The 20,071-nt window shown below is 34.0% G+C and overlaps 1 protein-coding gene and 1 non-coding gene across 12 annotated transcripts in view; one reads left to right on the top strand and one right to left on the bottom strand.

The window, feature by feature from the left end:
- The window catches only part of Vps13b (vacuolar protein sorting 13 homolog B), a 677,770-nt gene that overhangs the window by 22,082 nt on the left and 635,617 nt on the right, over window positions 1-20,071 (top strand). For 10 of the 11 annotated variants that reach the window (XR_013423897.1, XR_005737781.2, XM_078016874.1 and 7 more), the window contains exon 4: window positions 13,945-14,065. Coding sequence is in view for 9 of the 11 variants with exons in the window: in XM_078016874.1 (XP_077873000.1) it covers window positions 13,945-14,065 (121 nt within the window). In the remaining 2 variants the exon portion in view is untranslated. Of the gene's footprint in view, window positions 1-1,062; window positions 1,100-13,944; window positions 14,066-20,071 lie in introns of all 11 variants that reach the window. The other variant, XM_078016875.1, reaches the window with a different exon arrangement.
- On the bottom strand, window positions 1,276-1,382 carry LOC120883876 (U6 spliceosomal RNA). Its single transcript, XR_005726055.1, has one exon. It is a non-coding gene; the product is annotated as a U6 spliceosomal RNA (small nuclear RNA).

The raw sequence follows: 20,071 nt of genomic DNA, 5'->3' as shown, positions 1-20,071 counted from the left end.
TAAGGAGTAACTGCTGTATTTTAGTATTCCATTTTGCCCTTATTATTAGTTTTTAAACTGTCATACCTTTTTATTTTTGCTGATTACTCTAGGGCCGACAACATGCACGTGTAATTATCACCATCTACTTTCAATATTATGTCACTTCATAGAAAACATTATACCTTAGTATGTTTATAAGAGTATGCTTCTCTTTAACCTCAACCATCATTTGTGATAACATTGTCATAACTCTTTATGTGGTACAATATTTTATTTTTATTTTTATTTTTTTAAAGAGAAAGAAAGAGAGAGAAGATATTTTAATATTTATTTTTCAGTTTTCTGTGGATACAACATCTTTATTTTATTTTTATGTGGTGCTGAGGATCAAACCCAGCGCCCCGCGCATGCCAGGCGAGTGCGTTACCGCTTGAGCCACATCCCCAGCCCTGGTACAGTATTTTAGTATTGCTTTGAAGCCTATTGATTTTTAAGAAATTGAAATAATAAAAGATATTTTATTTACCTACATAGTTATTTTCTGTGCTCTTCCTTTATGTGTTTCAAAGACTTTGGTCCATCAGCATTTTACTTCAGCTTGACCTTCCTTTAATATTTTTTCATAGTCTGTTTGATCTTGCTACAAAATCTTTTATCTAAAAGAATTTGTAAATGCTTAAAGAATTTGCTACTTACTTTGCTCAAAGATTCTGATTTCAGAATTTAACTTTTGGGGTAGGTCTCTGTTTTTCTGCTCATGTGCAAGGGCTTTTCTAATAGCAGCTTTTTTTTTTTACTTTGTATTCAAGAAAATAGCAAGGACTGGAATGAGAAAGATCTGAATGCTTAAGGAATCTATAAATGTTATTCTTACTGATAGTATTATAATATATAATTTAACATTTCTAACTTTAGTTTAAAACTTTAAAGTCTCAGTTGTCTTCAGTAGTACTATTGAGAAAATTCTGTGCCTTACTGAAAATTTATCTGAAATGCATTATTTTTTATTTAAACACTATTTATTCCTTGAGTTTCTCTTTCTCTCTTTTTCCTTTTTCTGCTGCTGGGAATGGAACCCAGGGCCTGGTCCATGCTGGGCAGGTGCTCTATTACTGAGGTATGTCCCCAGCTCCTTGGTTTCTCTTTTTTTGAAATTAGACATCATTAGAAGGTGTTTGCGTTTCCACCCCCCCACAATCCTATCTTTTCCCCATGTTACTTTTTTTTTTCTTTTTAAAAAATTGGTTCTTTTTAGTTTAGGATTCATTTTGACATAAAAACATGGAATATAATTAAAAACATGAATGCTTCATTTATTTGCATGTCATCCTTGCTCAGGGGCCATGCTAATCTTCTCTGTATTGTTCCAAGTATAGTATATGTGCTGCTGAATTGAGCACTCCCATGTTGCTTTTAGATCATCATCATATTGGCCTGATTTTGACCTTTACTTTTGCATAGGTTTAGAATATGTAGTTTCATATTATGCAGCAGTTGCATATATTCTTTCTTTCCAAAAATGTTTATCTTTTCTTTTCCTTATACCTCTGAAATTGTCTTTTGGCCTATTTTAGTTTTAAACAGACACTTCCTTTCTTTTAGTAAATCGTCATTCTTAATAGAACTTAGGGGATAAAATAAGAAATATCTTTGAAAACTTTAGAGCACATGTACTTTTAGGGAGATAATTAATATGAGGCAGCTCTGGGTTCAAGCCCCAGCCCCACAAAAAGAAAAAAAAAGAATTATTAATATAGTGGAAAAAAGTATTAAAAATTTCATCATTCTTTTTTCACAAATCTATTTTTAAAACAATTTTGGATTATCTTAAAATATGTGGTGTATCATATCCTGTAGTAAATTATTAATGCTCTACAATACCAAGGTGTCTTCTGTCCAGTCAGTTAAATATGCTGAAGTCTTTTTTTTAAATAAGCTCCTTCATTTATTGCCAAATTATTTATTTATTTATTTTTTAGTTATAGGTGGACACAATGTCTTTATTTTTATATTTATGTGGTGCTGAAGATCGAACCCAGTGCCTCACGCATGCTAGGCAAGCTCTCTACCTCTCAGCCACAATCCCAGCAGTAGATCTAATTGCATACACTGCTGGCCACATTTTACCTAAACTAGGAAATTTTGTAAGGAAATGACATTCTTGGTTGTTTCATGAGGAGCAAGAGAGTATTTTCAGAAATCAACTAAGTGATTCTCATGAAAAAACTTTCTTTTGCCATGAAATGTACTTTGCAGACATATTTGTACTTAGGTTGTAATTAAATTACAACCTAAATAAGAAAGAAACTATAGTGTGTTTGGGGTTAAAAATTATCTTGATAGTTTAAATATTTTTTTTTTTAGTTTTAGGTGGACACAATATCTTTATATTTATGTGGTGCTGAGGATCGAACCCAGTGCCTCATGCATGCTAGGTGAGCACCCTACCATTGAGCCCCAATCACGGCCCTAATGTTCATTTTTGAGCATACTACAATTTCAGGTTTATTAATTTTATTTAAGCAAATAGTTCTTTTTTTAAAAATACCTTTATTTATTCGTTTGTGGTGCTGAGGATCGAACTTAGGCTCTTGCACGTGCTAGGCGAGCTCTATATTGCTGAGCCCCAGCCCCAAATAGTTCTTTTGAATACTAACTGTGTAGTTTGTAGGGAAACTTTATTAACTGTCTATGTGTGTGTGTTTTAACTCTTGTGAAACAGGGTTAATCTACCCCTTTTTGCGGCTCATAACTTTTTAAAATAAAAAAATCTTGTTCTTTCTTTTGCTTTAACATGTTTGTCATCCCATGTATACCAGATTTATTGGACTGCAGTAGTTTTAGTGCATTTGGCTGGAATGTTTATTATGACATCACTGTAATCTATATGTAGTATGTGATTTCAGATGGTTTTCAGTGTTAAATATTTTCATAATTATGCTAGTTTTGGCAGTTCACTTGAAACTTTTTCGCATCTCTTTAATGAACATGTTTTACTTCTGGGCTTTTGAGGTGACCACATGTTTCAAAAATTAATGGTGTGCTTTTAATATTAACATTGTGCAGAAATGTATTACTATGGACATTTTTACTAATTTGAAGTGAAAGTAATTACAGTAAAGTTTTATTCATGGTAGTAGTCTTTTAAAGACTACAACATCTCCCTAAATAACAGAAGATGTCATTTTGAGAATTGAATTGTGAAGCTGTTTTGTGGAATGCAAAACTGTGATATTAGTTTTACATTAACTTAAAAATAAGAACATGACTTTATTAGAAAATTTTCTTTGTTTTTGATAACAACTATTTAAAAAATATTTATCTTTTTAGTTGTAGTTGGATACAATACCTTTATTTTATTTATTTATTTTAATGCTGTACTAAGGATCGAACCCAGGGCCTTGCATGTGCTAGGTGAGCGCTATACCTCTGAGCCACAATCCCAGCCCTTGATATCAATTGTTTTACTTTTGTTTGTATGAAGCTTCAAACAAAAATTTTCCTGAATGTATTCCTAGCACTGAAGCTATGTTTTTTTGTAAAAGAGTCATCATTTACTATTGTATATTTCTCCTAGTGTGGTATTGAATAATAATTTTTATTTTCTAAAGGATATTTTCTCTCATGGTTCTCATTTGCCTCTAGTACCCTATTATATTGGTAAATTTAATGATTTCTTTTCTTTTTGTTTGCTCTTATAATTTTTCCTTAAACATATAAAATAGAAAACCTCATTGCCATTATTGTAAATATTTAAAATATATTATCATTTTAAAAAATTTCTATTTGTTCTTTTCAGTTATACATGACAGTAGAATGTATTTTGACATATTATACATATATGGAGTATATCTTTTCTTTCTTATGGTTGTACATGATGTGAAGCTACACCGGTCGTGTATTCATATACGAACATAGCAAAATAATACGTTGTTATTAATGAGTTGGTGATGTACAGTGCACCATCATTTACCCTTTTGTTGGTATTTTTGCTCTCCATCTCTACATCTTTCCTTCAAGTTAAAATGTACTCTTTAAAAAATTTTTAATTTGTACATTATAGTTATACATATACACACTCATATATTCATGGAATAATGTTTATTCCATTACAATCTCCAGTACTTTCACTTTCCCTCCCTTTTTTCATTCTGCTGCTTACCTTCTTTGACACTATTGGTCTTTCTTCTATTTATTTATTGTTCTTTTATTTATTTTTTTTGGTACCAGATTAAAGCCAGGAGTACTTTACCACTGAGCTATATCCCCAGCCCTTTTTGTTTTTTATTTTGAGACAGAGTTTCACTAAGTTGCTCAGGACCTTGCTGAGTTTCTGAGGCTGGCTTTGAACTTGTGATCCTTTTGCCTCAGCCTCCTAAGTTGCTGAAATGTAGAAGTGTGCCACTGTGCCCAGCTATATATTGAATTGGTGTTTTGTAGATATACAAAAAGGTGGAGTTCACTGTGGTATATTCATATGTGTACATAATTTTCTGTTTCATTCTATATTTCCTCCCTTTTCCTGTTCTCCCCAACTTCCTCCTTCTTACCCTCTATTTCCTTCTCCTTCCCTTGAATCCCTTTCCTCTACTCAAATGATACAATATTTTCTTCATATTACCACCCTATTTTCTTTCTAATGCTGAGTTCTTGAAAGAGCAATCTGTGCTTGTTAGTTCAACTTCTCAGTTACTCTTTGAGCTGCTCATTCACTAATTCCCTGCATTCCCAGGATGAAACTGACATGATCATGTTGTATAATCTCTTAATGTGCTCTTTTTATAAAAAAAATATTTTTGTAGCTGCAGATGGACACAATACCTTTGTTTTATTTGTTTATTTTTATGTGGTTCCCAGGATTGAACCCAGTATCTCATGCATGCTAGGCAAGTGCTCTGCCACTGAGCCACAACCCCTTTAATGTGCTCTTGAATTTGAGTTTCAGATACTTTATTTATTTATTTTACCTCTGCCTCAGGATTTATTAGTACAAACAGCACAGGAGAATACCAGTCCCCTGTGGATAGGGGCCCAGGGGTCGCACCAGTCTTTCAGTCCTCACATTCATAGACAGAGACTCTTATTAGGGATCCTTTGCAGGGACCTGGGCACCCTTGGAAGCTGGAGCTGGAGCTGATACTGGAGCTGGAGTTGCACCCTGTGTCTTGTTTTGGGCTTGAGCTTTGGTCTTTGGTAGGCAGAGCGTATGACCCCTGTCATGACCACGTGGGCATGAGCAGCCTTTTCGAGCTTGAGGTGGGCAAGGAAGGCAAGGTGATCAAGCTTGTGGCTTGGCATCTTGGGCTTAACGTCCTTGAGCTTTACCAGGGCCTTGATGCCTTGGCATGTGCACTCATGGTCTTGGCATTGTTTGTGCTTTTTTAGCTCCTTCTTGTGCTTCTTGGGAAAATGCGTATTTCTCAGGAACTTGGGGTCTGTCCCCTCAAAAAATTCATATCTTTGTGCTCAGGGTTTCTTGATGCTATTTTTGCGTCATTTTTAGGACTAGTTGTACATGGTATGGTTCTTGGACTTGGCCATGTCTGCACTGTAAGCTGCTGCTTCTGGAGCAGTTGAGACTAGAAGAGTGAGAATTTATGTACTTTATTTATCAAGGATATTGGATTATAGAATGTGTGTGTGTGTGTGTTTGTGTGTGTGTGTGTGTGTGTGTGTGAGTGGCGATGGACAAAAGGTGCGACTTATGTAGTCGAGGGGGAGAAATAAAGAATGTCCACACGATTCTGCCCTTTTCAATGCTTTATTTACTCAAATTACTCAATACAATTTCACTCTATAGGTTTTTAATCAAGAAAAATGACAATCCTTAATGCTAGGCACTGCAATAGACATAATCAATTTTCAGGAAACAATTCTAGGCTAATTAACTCACAGCAAATAATTGTAGATTAATTAATTCTAAGCACTGCAAACACACTTAATCATGACAGGCTAATGACAGACATTCCCTCTGCATGCTAAGTTCAAGTTTTAGATCAAAAATCTAAAGCCTTAGGCTTTATGTCTGGCAGATGCACACTCACTTAGACTGCAGTGATCAGATCAGGAACCAAGGCAGGCTTCTCCTGGAGTGGAGCTGTTGGCAGGCTGAGGAGTGGGTTGTAAGGAGAAGATGTGGCTCTTACCACAGTCAAGTTGAGGCTGTATAGTTTGAGAACCATGAGGAAGATGTAGAAGATTAGCAAACAATGAAAAGTATTGGGATGTCAGTCCAGGTTCTCATCAGGCTCTCAGACTTGTGTGCATTTGTGTCAGATGGCTGAATGTCTGTTCATTTGCTCTATTATTTAAACTAAATTTTGGGGCTTTTAACCCCTCTTTCAATCCTTATCAGCTACCATGAGATTTCTCAGTGACATCATTTACTCTGGGGTTAAAACATCTGGTCTGGTAGTCCCAGCACTGATCTTTTCACCTTTCCCTCTTATCAGGAGCCTTTCCCTCTTATTGGGCGAGGACACCTGTCAGAGGCTTCACTCTGAGTTTATCAGGGTGGGTTTAAACAGTGACTTGTTTGTGCTGGAGGGCCATACTGGAGGGCTCTTTTAGTTAAACCTGCCTGGTGAGACTGCAGGTTTCAAACTGGAGTTTTTAAAATGGAGTTGCTTAGGCTCAGGCCCAGGGCCATCCTCACAGTGTGTGTTTCTCCTTATCAGGTTTTAACAGGTAATACTGGCTTAATAGAACAAATTTGGAAGGTATCTTCCATTTCTATTTATGGGATTGTTTAAGGAGCATTGGTACTAGTTCTTTAGAAGTGGTAAATTTTGGGCTGGGGCTGTATGTAGCTCAGTGGCAGAGCGCTTGCCTTGCATGTGTGAGACACTGGGTTTCCTCCTCAGTACTACATAAAAATAAATAAAGATATTGTGTCAATCTACAGCTAAAAAAATATTTTAAAAAAAGTGGTAAAATTCAGCAGTGTATCTGTCTGGTTCTGGTCTTTTCTTTTTTGACAGCCTTTTTATTGCTGCTTTAATCTTATTGCTTATCATTGATGTATTTAGATATTTTTTAATATCCCATTGGTTTCATTTGGTAATCATATGTATCTAGAAATTTGTTCATTTCTTCTAGATATTCTGATTTGTTGGTAGTTTTCAAAATATTTTTTAGTCAGCATATGTTGTAATGTCTCCTTTTCCACCTCTATTTATTTGGGTCTTTTATCTCTTTTCATTAGTTTGGCTAAGAGTTTGTTGATATAGTTTATCTTTTCAGAGAACTATCTTTCTTTCATTGATCCTTTGTATTATTCTTTTAGTCTCCATTTTATTTATTTATACCTTGACCTTATTTCTTCCCATCTGTTGATTTTGGGTTTATTTTATTTATTTATTTTTCTTGAGACCTTGAGATACATCATTAGCTTATATATTTGAGATCTCTGTTTTTAAATATAGGTATTTATTGCTACAAAATTCTTTTAGTACCACTTTTACTGTGTCCCCTAGATTCTGGTATGTCATGTTACTATTTTCATTTGATTTTAGGAATTTTTAAATTTCCTCCCTGATTTCTTCAGTGACCTAAGGGTTCATTCAGAAGGGTATTTTTCAATCTCTAGGTGTCTATATAATTTCTATCTTTTTCCTTGCTGTTGATTTCTAGTTTCATCCCATTATGATTTGTTAAGATGCAAAAAATTATTTATTTTTTTATATTTAAAACTTGCTTTGTGGCTTCATAGATGATCTGTCATGGAAAAAGTTCCAGGTGCTGATGAAAAAAAATCTGTGTATTCTGCAGTGTTGCATGAAATAGTCTGTAGATTTCTGTTAAGTCTGTTTGATCTGTAGTATAATTTCATTCTGATGTTTCTTTGTTGGATTTTTGGTCCGAATGGTCCAAATGGAGTTTTGGTCTATCTGTTGATGAAAGGGAGGTATTGAAGTCACCTACTCATATTGTATTGAGCCCTAACTCTCCTTTTATGTCCAGCAGTGTTTGTTTCATACAATTAAACACTCCAATAATTGGCCCACATGTATTTACTATCTTCTTGCTGGATTGTTTCTTTTATCAACATAGGTAGTGATCCTTTTGTTTTTACTGAATGATTTTGGCTTAAAGTCTCTTTTGTTGGATATAAGTATAGCTATTCCTGCTTGTTTTGGGATTCTGCTTGCTTGGAGTATTGTTTTCCATCCTTTAATTTTTAGCCTGTGTATATAGTGTATACTTTTTCACTGAGATGAGTTTCTTACAGGCAGCCTATTGTTGGGTCTTATCTTTTTTATGTTTGTTTTTTGGGTACCAGGGATTGAAGTCAGGGATACTTGCCCACTGATCCCCAGCCCTATTTTTTATTTTATTTAGAGACAGGGTTTGAGTTGCTTAGTACCTCATAGTTGCTGAGCCTGGATTTGAACTTGCAATCCTCCTGCCTCAGCCTTCTGAGTTGCTGGGGTTACAGGCATTGGCCACTATGCCTGGCACTTTTTCATTTTAGAGGTTGATGTTTTACTGCTTTTTTTTTCCCCCCAGTTCTAATTTGCTTATCTACTCTTCTAGTTCGATTTTTTTTCCCCTTACGTTCTTATGTTTGTGTTTATGTCTTTTCCTCTTCTGGGTGTGAGTTTCCCTTAGGTATTCAGTAATGCTGATTTAGTGGTCATGAATCCCCTTAGTTTTATACTTGTCTTAGAAGGTCTTTATTTTCATTTGGTTTTGAAGGATAACTTTGCTGGAATAATAATTTAGGTTGGTTTTTTTTTTTTTTTTAGGACTTGAAATATATCTATCATTCACTGCCCTTTTGGCCTTTAGAATTTGGGTCAAGAGATTTGCTGTGCCAGTGGATTTGCTTTTAATGTGACTTGGTGTATCTTGCAGTTTTTAATGTTTTTTTTTTTTTTTTTTTTTTGTGTGTGTGTAATTTTGGCAATTTAACTCTATCTAATGTGTCTCGGAGAGGTTCTTTCCTGGTCTTCCTTATTTGGTGTTCTAAATGTGTCCTATGCTATATGTCCAGGTCTTTCCCAAGCTGTGAGAATTTTTCTGGTATTTCATGAATACCCTTTCTGTGCTTTCATTCTGCAGTAGCTCCTTTGTGTATTCCAATTATTTGTATGTTTGGTCTCTTGATGGTATCTCAGAATTCTTATATATTTTCTTCTTTTTTTTTCTTTACTGCTGTCTGAATTGATAAATTATCAGTCTTGTTAAGACCTGCTAGTCCTTCTTGCACTTAATGTAATCTATTAATGAAGCTTTCAGTTGAGTTTTTTTTAAATTGGAGCATTATAGTTATGCATATTAGTTGTGTTCATCTTGAGAAAGTCATGCATGCATGGAATTTGATTTAGTTCATGATCTCTCCTTTCCTCCCTGCCCTATCCTCTCACCTCATTCTTCTTCCTCAACTCTACTAGACTTCCTTTTGCTTATCTGTTTATTTAATTTTTTTTAAAAAATATTTTGTTAGCTGTAGTTGGACACAATACCTTTATTTTATTTATTTATTTTTATATGGTGCTGAGGATTGAACCAGGGTCTTGCACGTGCTGGGCGATCACGATCACTCTACCCCTGAGCTACAACCCTAGCCCCTTCTTTAATTTAAAAGAAAATATTTTTAGTTATAGATGGACATGATGTCTTTATTTATTATTTTAAGAGGTGCAGAGAATCAAACCCAGTGCCTCATACATGCTAGGCAAGTGCTCTACCACTGAGCCACAACCCCAGCCCTTATCTCCTTATTTTTGATTGGTTCTTTATAATTATACTTAAAGGTAAAATTCCCTTGCATAAATTATATATGCACATAACATGATTTTAAAATATTTTATTCTTCATTGCCTCCCTTTTCCTGTCCTTCCACTCTGCTTCCCAATATCCTTATCCACTATTGACCTTCCCCATATCTTTTTAAAAAAATACCTTTATTTGTTTCATTTTTATGTGGTGCTGAGGATCAAATCCAGTGCCTCGCACATGCTAGGCAAGTGCTCTACCGCTGAGCCACAACCCCAGCCTCATTTCCCTATATCTTTATGATATCTTTCCCTTCTCCTTTTTCTAGCTTCCACATATGAGAGAAAATATTCAACTTTTGAGTCTGCCATCTTTCACTTAGCATGATGTTCTCCATTTCCATCCATTTACCAGCAAATGCTGTAATTTCATCCTTCTTTATGTCTAACTAGAACTCTACTGTATATACCACAATTTCTTTTTAACACACACACATATGTACTTTTAAAATTTTGTATTTTTTAGAGCATTATAATTATACGTAGTATTTGCATTCATTTGGACAAAATAATACATGCAAAAAAATTGATTTTTGATCCCCATATCCCCCTCCTTATTCCCCACTGTGTTCTCTCCTTTCTTTTATTGATCTTCCTTTAACTTCTTTATTCATTTATTTTTGATTGGTATTTTCTACACACAGGTGAAACTCTTTTCGGTACATTTTTATATGTATGTAACAAGCTATTATTCTATATATCTACTCCTTTACCTTCTTTCCTCCTTCCTTCTTGTTCTCCTTCTATTACTCTATTTATTTTATATCTTTATGATACTTAGTCCCCTTTCTTGCCACCTTCTTTACCTTATTTTGCTCTAACTTCCACATATGAAAGAAAACATTTTGCTTTGGAGTTTCTGAATCTGGCTTATTTTACTTGCCATGATTTTCTATATTTTCATCTGTTTACTAGCAAATGCCATTATTTCATTCTTATTTATGGTTGAATAAAACTTCATTGTGTATATATACCATGATTATTGATACATTCTTCTGTTGATGGGCATCTGGGTTGATTCTGTAATTTGACTATTGTGAATTGTACTTCTATAAACATTGAAGTGGCAATGTCAGTATAGTATGCTGATTTTAGTTCTTTTGGATAAATACCAAAGAGTGATAGTGTAATAGCTGAGTCATATCCCTAGAATAAAACCCATTTGATTATGTTGTATTATCTTCTGAATATCTTTTGGAATGCACTTTGCTAGTATTTTATTGAGGATTTTTGCATGTGTGCTCATCAGGGATTGCTGTTTGAATTATTTGATATTGGTCTGTTTAGGTTTTCTGTATCTTGATTCAGTTTGGTCAGGTCATATGTGTCTAGAATTTTGTCAGTGCTTCTAGATTTTTGCTATTCATTAGAGTATAAATTTTCAAAATAGTTTATAATGATCCCATGCATTTCAGAAGAGTCTGTGATGATATGTCCTTTTTCATCTCTAATTTTATTGATTTGGGTATTCTTTCCCTTTCTTTTGGTTAGAATGGCTATGGATTTATTAATTTTATTTATCCTTTTGAAGAACCAACTCTTTTTAGTGTTGGTCCAGTGTATTGTCTTTTTTTAATTCTCAATTTCATTAATTTAATCTCTGATCTTTATTATTTCCTGTGTTCTGCTGTCTAAGGCCTTGAGGTAGAGCATAGATTTATTTTACTTTTTTGAGATCTCTCTCTTATTTTATGTTTTTGGTACCAGGGATTGAGCCTAAGGGCTCTTAACCACTGAATCACATCCCCAGCCCTTTTATTTATTTATTTTTTTGAGACATAGTCTCGCTAAGTTGTTTAGGGTCTTGCTAAATTGCTGAGGCTTGCTTTAAACTTGTGATCCTTCTTCCTCACCCTCCCAAGCTGTTGGGATTATAGGCATGTGCCACTGTGCCCAGCTTCATATATTTTTTTTTAAATAAAAAAATTTTTTTAGTTGTTGATAATCCTTTATTTTACGTGGTGCTGAGAATCGAACCCAGTGCCTCACACATGCCAGGCAAGTGCACTACTACTGAGCCATAGACCCATCCCAGCTACATATTTTTAATGTAGGCAGTTAGTGCTATAAACTTTCCTCTTTGTACTGCTTTCATACTGTCCCAGAAATTTTGATATATTTTTGTTTTTGTTTCTAAGAATCTTTTTCTTCTCTCACTTTTACTTTGATCCATTCTTCATTTAAAAGGGTATTTAAGGCTGGGCTTATGACTCAGTGGTGGAGCATTTACCTAGCACGTGTGGAGCACTGGGTTCAATCCTCAGCACCACATAAAGATAAATAAATAAAGGTATTGTGTCCATCTACAACTAATACACACACACACACACACACACACACACACATATATTAAAAGGATATTTAATCTCCATTTATTTGTGTTTCTTGCTATTGATTTCTAGTTTCATTCCCTTTTCTGAAATGATACATGAGCTTTTATCATTTTTTTATATTTGCTTACTGTTATATGTGACACTGAATGAGGTATGTTTTGTAGAATTTTCCATGAGCTACTGAGAAGAAGGTAAGTTCAGGTGTTTTGGGGTGAAATACTCTGTAGATGTCTGTTAGGTTCATTTGATTCATAGATTATTTAGGTTGGATATATCTTTATTGATTTTGTGCTTTGATGACCTGTCTATTGATCATAAGAGTGTGTTGAAATCTCCCAGTATTATTATATTGGGGTCTATCTTGGGTTTATTGTCAGGATATTTTTAAAACGTAGTTGGGTACACTTGACTTTTGGGACGTGTATATTAGCTACTGTTAATTCTTATTGTTGGATTGTTCCCTTTGCCTGAATGTAATGACCCTCTTTGGCTCTTCTAATTTTTGCTTGAAATCAACTTTGACAGATAAGAGAATGGTCATTCTGGCCTGTTTTCAGAATCTGTTAGCATGGACTATTGTTTTTCATCCTTTTACCTTTAGCCTGTGAGTGTCCTTAGTTATGAGATGAGTCTCTTACAATTATCATGTGGTTGGATTTAAAAATTTTTTTTCTGCTAATCTGTGTCTTTTAATTGGGCAGTTGGAAACCTTTATATTCAGTATTATTATGGTTATGTTATTGGGTTCATTGTCATTTTTTATTCAATTCTGCTGTGGTTTTCATTTAGATGATTTGCCTTCTATTGATTTTCATTTATTTGGGAGTTTTAATTTTGTGATCTTTTATGTGTAGTTTATCTTTGAGTATTCTTTGTAGTGCTGGTTTGTCCTGTATTCATTTAATTTATTCTTGTCATGGAAGCTTTTTACTGCTCTATCAAATATGAGGGAGAGCTTTGCTGGGAATAGTAATCCCTGTTAGCAATTGTTTGTTTTTTAAATCTTGAAAAAATCTTGTTCCATGCCCTCTTTAATATTAGTGTCTGAATAGGGAAGTCTGAAATGAGCCAATTGTTTGCCTCTAAATGGGACCTGATTTTTTCTCTCTTGCAGCTTTTAATCTTATTTTCTATGTTGGACATTTTGATTATGATGTGTCTTGGAGAACTTTTCTTCTGGTTAGGTCTATATGGAGTCCTGTATGCCTCCTGTATGGACATGTCTCTCTCTTTTATAATATAGGGAAAGTTTTCTGTAACTATTTCATTGAAAATGTTCTTAATGATTTTAGGTTGTGTCGCCATTTTCTCTTCTATCTGACTGATTCTCCTGTTTGGTCTTTCAAAGTTGTCTGAATTATTGTATATTTTGATCATATTTTATTATTTTTTCCATTGTTGCATTCTGTATATTCAAATTCATGTATCCTGTCTTCAAGTCCCGAGGTTATATCTTCAAGCGTTGAAGTTCTATTTTCTGTGCAGTTCAATCTGTTAGTAATGCTTTCAAGTGAAATTTTTTTTGATACTGGGGATTGAATTCATGGGCACTCAACCACTGGGTCATATCCCCAGCCCTCTTTTGTAGGGTCTCACTGAGTTGCTTAGAACCTCACTGTTGTTGAGGCTGGCTTTTGAACTCGTGATCCTCCTGCCTCAGCCACCCAAGCTGCTGGTCTTTATAGGTGTGCATCACCATGCCCAGCTGATTATACAGGTTTTAGAGCTTAAAAATAAGAATAATATATCTAATGTATAATATCCATGTACTGTATATATCGATCATAATTTTTCCTTAGACTTGAATGCAGTTGATGTGTTTCTTTTTCCTTTCTTTAAAATAAAAATAGGATGACCATGAAAGCTCTGGTTCTAATTCTACCAATCGTAGTGCTACTGAGAACACAAAATCATCAGTAAAACCCCGAAAAATTCAGCAGGCTGCTCCTACAGATCCTGATTTACCACCAGGTAACTACTTCTAGAACATTTTGGAGCCAGAATTCTACAAGTGGGTTTCATTCAGATTTTGGTTTGTTTTTTTCAACAAGTTGTTATTTAAATTTCTTTCTTACAGCCTCTAGTAATGAAGATTCATGGTCTTTTTTTCCCTCTTGTGCATTGGTAACAAAAAAGACTGGATTATTCTGAATTTCTGGAAACTCTAAAATTTACTAATAACAGAATTTTATAACTGGAAAGAGCTTGTATATTATCACTTTTATTTTCTGATATTTTTATTTATGTATGTAATAGCTCTTTAGAACCATATTAGAATTCAGACTGATATAATTGTGACCATTGGCCTATTTTTTATATAGTGCTGACTATTGAACCCAGTGCTTCATGTATGGTAGGTGAGCACTCTATCACTGAGCTACAACTGCAGCCTCCATTGGCCTATTTTTACTTGCATAAAACAGAATATAAAACATCCTATTTTTAGTGACATAAGACAGAATTGTATTCTGCCTGAATTACTTGAGGTAGTTTTGGGTTAGCGTGTCTTTTTTTTTTTTTTTTTGGTACTAGGCATTATACTCAGAGGCACTCAACCACTGAGCTACATCCTCAGCCCTGTTTTGTATTTTATTTAGAGACAGGGTCTCACCGGGTTGCTTAGCGCCTTGCCATTGTTGAAGCTGGCTTTGAATTCTCTGTCCTCCTGCCTCAGCCTCCCGAGCTGCTGGGATTATAGGTGTGCACCACTACACCTGGCAGCATGTGCTTTTCTACTTTACTGAATAGGAAGACACATAGTCTTTTTATACTGACATAAATCACAAGAAGTTACTTTAAGAAGTAACCGAATCTATTGGCCAATTACTGGGAGTCCGAGCAGCTAAACTGAATACTGCCAAGGGCTGTATTAAGAGTCTAGTTGGATAAATGGTAAATCATTTAAAGGTTAAACTCAAATGGTTATTTGAAGATTCATTTCTTGCAACCTTATCCTGCTCGAGAATCATATTTTTTTTCATGGTAGAGATAAATGTCTGGGTCAAGGTTATTTCTTCTGGGATCTGTGGTTACAGTTTTGGAATTTGAGCATTTATATTCAGCCAGAGATGATTTTTGAGTGAAGTTTTGGTATTGTCAGTAGATAGGCACTGGTTTTACTACTTTGCTGGGTAGGTGGCTTTCCAAAAGAAAAAGAAGTATATAACATATCCATGCAAACTCTAGCTTTGTTATCTAGAGCTGTCTTTTTCAGACTACGAATCTTGACCCATTAGTGAATTGCTAAAACAGTTTAGTGGATCATGTTAGTCATTTAAAAAAAAATATGGTGTAGAATAGAAGACACCATAGCATATTGGCATGTGGTAATAGTAATATTTCAAAAAACTTGTATCTGTGCACGTGCTTGTGCTGAGATATTATGTGTAATATTTTTTACTGGGAGAAAATCAAAAGAATTTGAATCTGATTTGATATTTAAGTTAATGATGCATTTAGTTTGAGATCTTCAATGACTACTAATAACGGTCTTGAATCATGTGCTTAGGATATTCTGTAAGATATGCTGACAATTTTCATTTAGAGAGTTTAATGATGATGTTTCATTTAGTTATTTATTCATGCTTTTCTTTGTATTCTCTGCACTTTATTTTTATTTTTTGTAGTGTTGGAGATTGAAGTCAGGACCTTGTGCATGAATGCTAGGCAAGAGCACTAAAACTGAATGATATCCCTGCCTCAGTTCTGTGTACTTTATCTCAGTATAAAGTAACCATGTCTAAAATAGAGAGCTGGATTGTTCAGTTTTCCATGTGTTGAGTTATATAGTTTTTGGCTTTTATTGAAGAACATTGTAAGATGCAGAAATTTGTGGATTGCTTCTTCATTTTCTTAAAATGGCTTTAAAGGGTATTGTCCTTTAATTTTTCAGAGTCTTTTAATTAACTAGTATTTTTTAAAAATTATTAAACAGTTACTTCCTTTTCTTTTCCTGATAGGATACTCAGAAATGAATTTGTGTTCTCTTGTGTAGCTTCTTTTTCTTTTTTTGTCATCTAATTTTCTTTCCTTTTCTTTACTCTTTTGGTCAGAAGATGTATATATATATGGGTTGTGGCTCAACGGTAACTCGCTTCCCTAGCATGTGGGAGGCGCTGGGTTCTATCTTCAGTACCACATAAAAATAAATAAATAAAATAAAGGTATTGTGTCTAACTACAACTAAAAAAAATTTTTTTTAAAAAAGATGTATGTATGTGTATAAATGTAGATATGTTATAACTCATTTAGTTGGAAACGTTTAAAATATAATTAAACTGAAAATCATGTGCCTATTTGGTCAGAAGTTAAAATTTAGTCATTTTTGATATACGTCATATAACAGAGGGGTTTGCAAACACATTTATTTGGTAAAGGGCCACTTGCAGGCTGTCTGTTTTCTATCACAACAACTATTCCACACTAATGATATGCTGTGGAACCAGCCATGGATGATTAATAAATTTATGACTATGGCTGTTTTCCAGTAAAACTTTCTTTATAAAACTTGATGTCACAGATCTTGTTTTGTTGGCCCCTGACTAAATAAATATAACATCTGATTTATAATAAGCATTTACATGTTTTTGAATTGTATAAAATCACACAGTACTTTTCTTAGGCTTAGATAATTTGATTCATAGAGTCACTGAAATTGGAATAAGAAGATAGTTCAGATTTTCTGGTCTAGAGCAATCAGTCCTTTTTAGGTCATGGATCTTTGAAAATCTTTTGAAAAAATTGTGCACATTCACATACACACATTTAAAATTGACATAACTTTAGGTTATTCATTGTTGGGAGTTGCCCCGGCTCCAAAGACTAACTTCCCCATCCCCAAGAAGAGCCGTCCAATGGTGAGCCCTGCTGGCTCACATGATCCTGCCATCCAGTGGTGAACCCTGCTGGCTCACATGATCCTTACCCACCAATTAGAACGCACCTCAAGCCAACTGCCAAAAATCCGTTAAATTGTTAAACTGTTTCAACTGTCAAACACCCCCCCCCACCCCCGGCTCTATAAATATGCAGAGTTACCTCAATAAACAGGCATTTTTCTCCGACGGCAAGCCTTGATCGTTCTTTCATTCATATACCTGCCGAAGCCAATCCATAAGTTTAAATGTCTTTGCATTTTGCGAAAGAGCAAATAGAAACTGATATTTTGGTATCCATGAAGAGACATCATTTAATTAAAAGTCACATATTGCAGAAAATATTAAATATGAAATAGAGAAAAGTGTGTGTGAGTAAATGTGCTTAAGTCCTTACCATATTGGGCTTGGTTTTCTTCCTCCCTTCCTCCCACCCTCCCTCCATTCCTTCCCTTTTAAAATACATTGCCAGAGTTTGAACTTAGGGCCTCATGCAAATGATTTAAAAAAAAAGCAGAACTTATTTCATATTTTCTTTTTTTTAATGCTTTAACATTTCAGTGCTTTCACTGTTTAACATTGTGCATTAAAGTGTTCTGGTCAGACTCATTTTTTATATTTAAAAATTACACAGATTGTGTAAGTTAGGGAAATATTAACTGGTGGACAAGTTAGTTTTTGAATTTCAGTGACTTAACACAACAAACATATTTTTAAAAAACATACAAATACAAAGACAGTCTCCTACCAGAAATTCAGACTATTTTGGTTTCAGCATGTTTTCAAGAGGAGAGTCTGGAGAAGACCTAACTATTTCTTAATATTTCCAGGTTGGAAATGATACATAATCTTCTCATATTTTATTGAGGCAAATTATTTGCATGGATATTATTTGTATCTTAGAAATTATATCTTAGTAACAAATCCACATTCTGGAATGAAAGGCACAAATTCATCTTTGGTGTTTTAGGCAAGTGCACTAAAACTGAATGATATCCTTGTATAGATGTATAGATGTACTTTCTCATTAACGTATCATCCATTTTAAAATCTGCTTCAAACTATTTTCCTGTTAATAACTATAAAGCTATCTGATGTTTATATTTTATTCGTAATAGCAAATATGATATGAAGAGTCTTTATTTCATTCTAATTATGAATTTAAAAATATTTGTTGAGGGCAGGTGGTTCAGTTCCCTAAAATAAATTGTTTGGGCAATAAGAATATTGTAGAGCAGCTCACTCAAGGCCACCTTTTCTCTGAAAGAATTAACTGTTTAGTGTAGGAGACCTTGTAAGCTCAAAGGAAAAAGAGTTCTAATGAAGCACAAGTAATATTTTATCTTGGACACTAAATGGAAACAGTACTTATGTCCAGGTTTGTGTGGTATCCAAAACAACATAAAAGAAAGAGGCATGAAAAATTGAAGATGAAAGGATGAGAAATGACATAACAAACAAACAATACCCAAAATAAACTTGCAGTTTTAGGGCGAAAATGAAGGAAAATAAAAGTGAAAGAAAAAAACCATTGAGATAACTAATAGAGATAAAATAATAACAAAAGATATAGTTCTTCAAAAATTTTAGAGTGATTCTATGCACGTAACAATGTAGACTTGAAATGTGGTTTATTAAGCTGGAAAAGAAATCCCAAAGTTGGATCTTTTTTTTTTTCTTAGTTACACATGACAGCAGAATCCATTTTGATATAAATATACAAGCATGGAATATATCTTATTCTAGTTTAGAGTGCGATTATGGTTGAACATGATGGTGGAATTCAACAAACTGTGTTGTTTTCATATAGGTACATGGAAAATTATGTCAGATTAATGTCACTGTCATTCCTTTGTTTATCCTGCCCCCTTCCACCATTCCCCATTCTGTAATTTACTCTACTTCTGTTCTCCTCAACCTCCCTCTGCCCCACCTTATTGTGCGTTAGCTTTCATATAGCAGAGTAAACATTGGACCTTTGGTTTTTTGGGACTGACTTCCTTCACTTAGCATGATAGTCTCTAAATCCAGCCATTTGCTGGCAGATGTTATATAGTCATTCTACTTTATGATTGAGTAATACTCCTTTCTGTGTATATACCAAATTTTCTTTATCCATTCATCTATTGAAGGGCACATAGGTTGGTTCCATAGCTAATGCTATTATGAATTGAGTTGCTATTGTGTTAATTTTATAGCATATGATAACTGGTGTGTTAATAACTCTTAATAGTTTTCATATAGGAAAAACCTTGGGCCTAACTTGTATTACATTTCTTTCCTGTTTGCATCCAGTGGAAATAAATGAAGGAGGTGTTTTTTGCAAACATGTTATAATTGAATAGATAATAAGCTTTTTCCTAGGAGGCTTTAGTGTAGATATTGTTAATATCATCTGCTGACAGAAGAAGTTCATTCAGTTTTGTCCAGTAAAGTTCTGTTTTAAAGAATGCAAAGGTGTATTTTTTTCTTGAAAAAGCTAAAATTTTAGTTATCTTTTAAATATTTTTTATAGTATAATGTGCACTTTAGTAAAATGAAGAGTTTTTATTTTTCTTCCCTGTCTTTTAAAATACTGTTTATATTCAATTAGTTTTATTTATATTTTCAGTTAAGTTCCTCAATAATATGTTTGTTTATGTACTTTTTATATGGGAAATATGAGAATTTTAGATTATTCCACAATAGCATGAAATTAAAAGAAAACTTTTGAAAATTCTAAGTAGCCTATGGAGAAAAAGAGTGTTCATTAATTACTTTCATTGTTTTGCGTTAGTTTTTAAAAATTATTATATCTATTTCTGTATTTTCCTATTCTCATTGTTTTGGTTCAGTCCCTTTCTTTCCATACATTACTTTTTCTTTTATCTTCACTGTATTCTTTAACTTTTTTTTTTTTTTTAAATATCTTTATAGTTGTAGATGGACACAATGCCTTTATTTTATTGTATGTGGTGCTGGGGATTGAACCCAGTGCCTCATGCATGCTAGGCAAGTACTCTACCACTGAGCCACAACCCCGGCCCTTTTAACTTTTTTTTTTTATGTTTTCTTTTTCACTTCTTCATTCCTCTACCTGTTTCATTATTGCATGTTATTAAGT

Source organism: Ictidomys tridecemlineatus, chromosome 7 (assembly GCF_052094955.1).
Source record: "Ictidomys tridecemlineatus isolate mIctTri1 chromosome 7, mIctTri1.hap1, whole genome shotgun sequence".
Taxonomy (NCBI): Eukaryota; Metazoa; Chordata; class Mammalia; order Rodentia; family Sciuridae; genus Ictidomys; species Ictidomys tridecemlineatus.
Note: the sequence above shows the minus strand (reverse complement) of the source record. Positions and strands in the feature narration are given on the sequence as shown.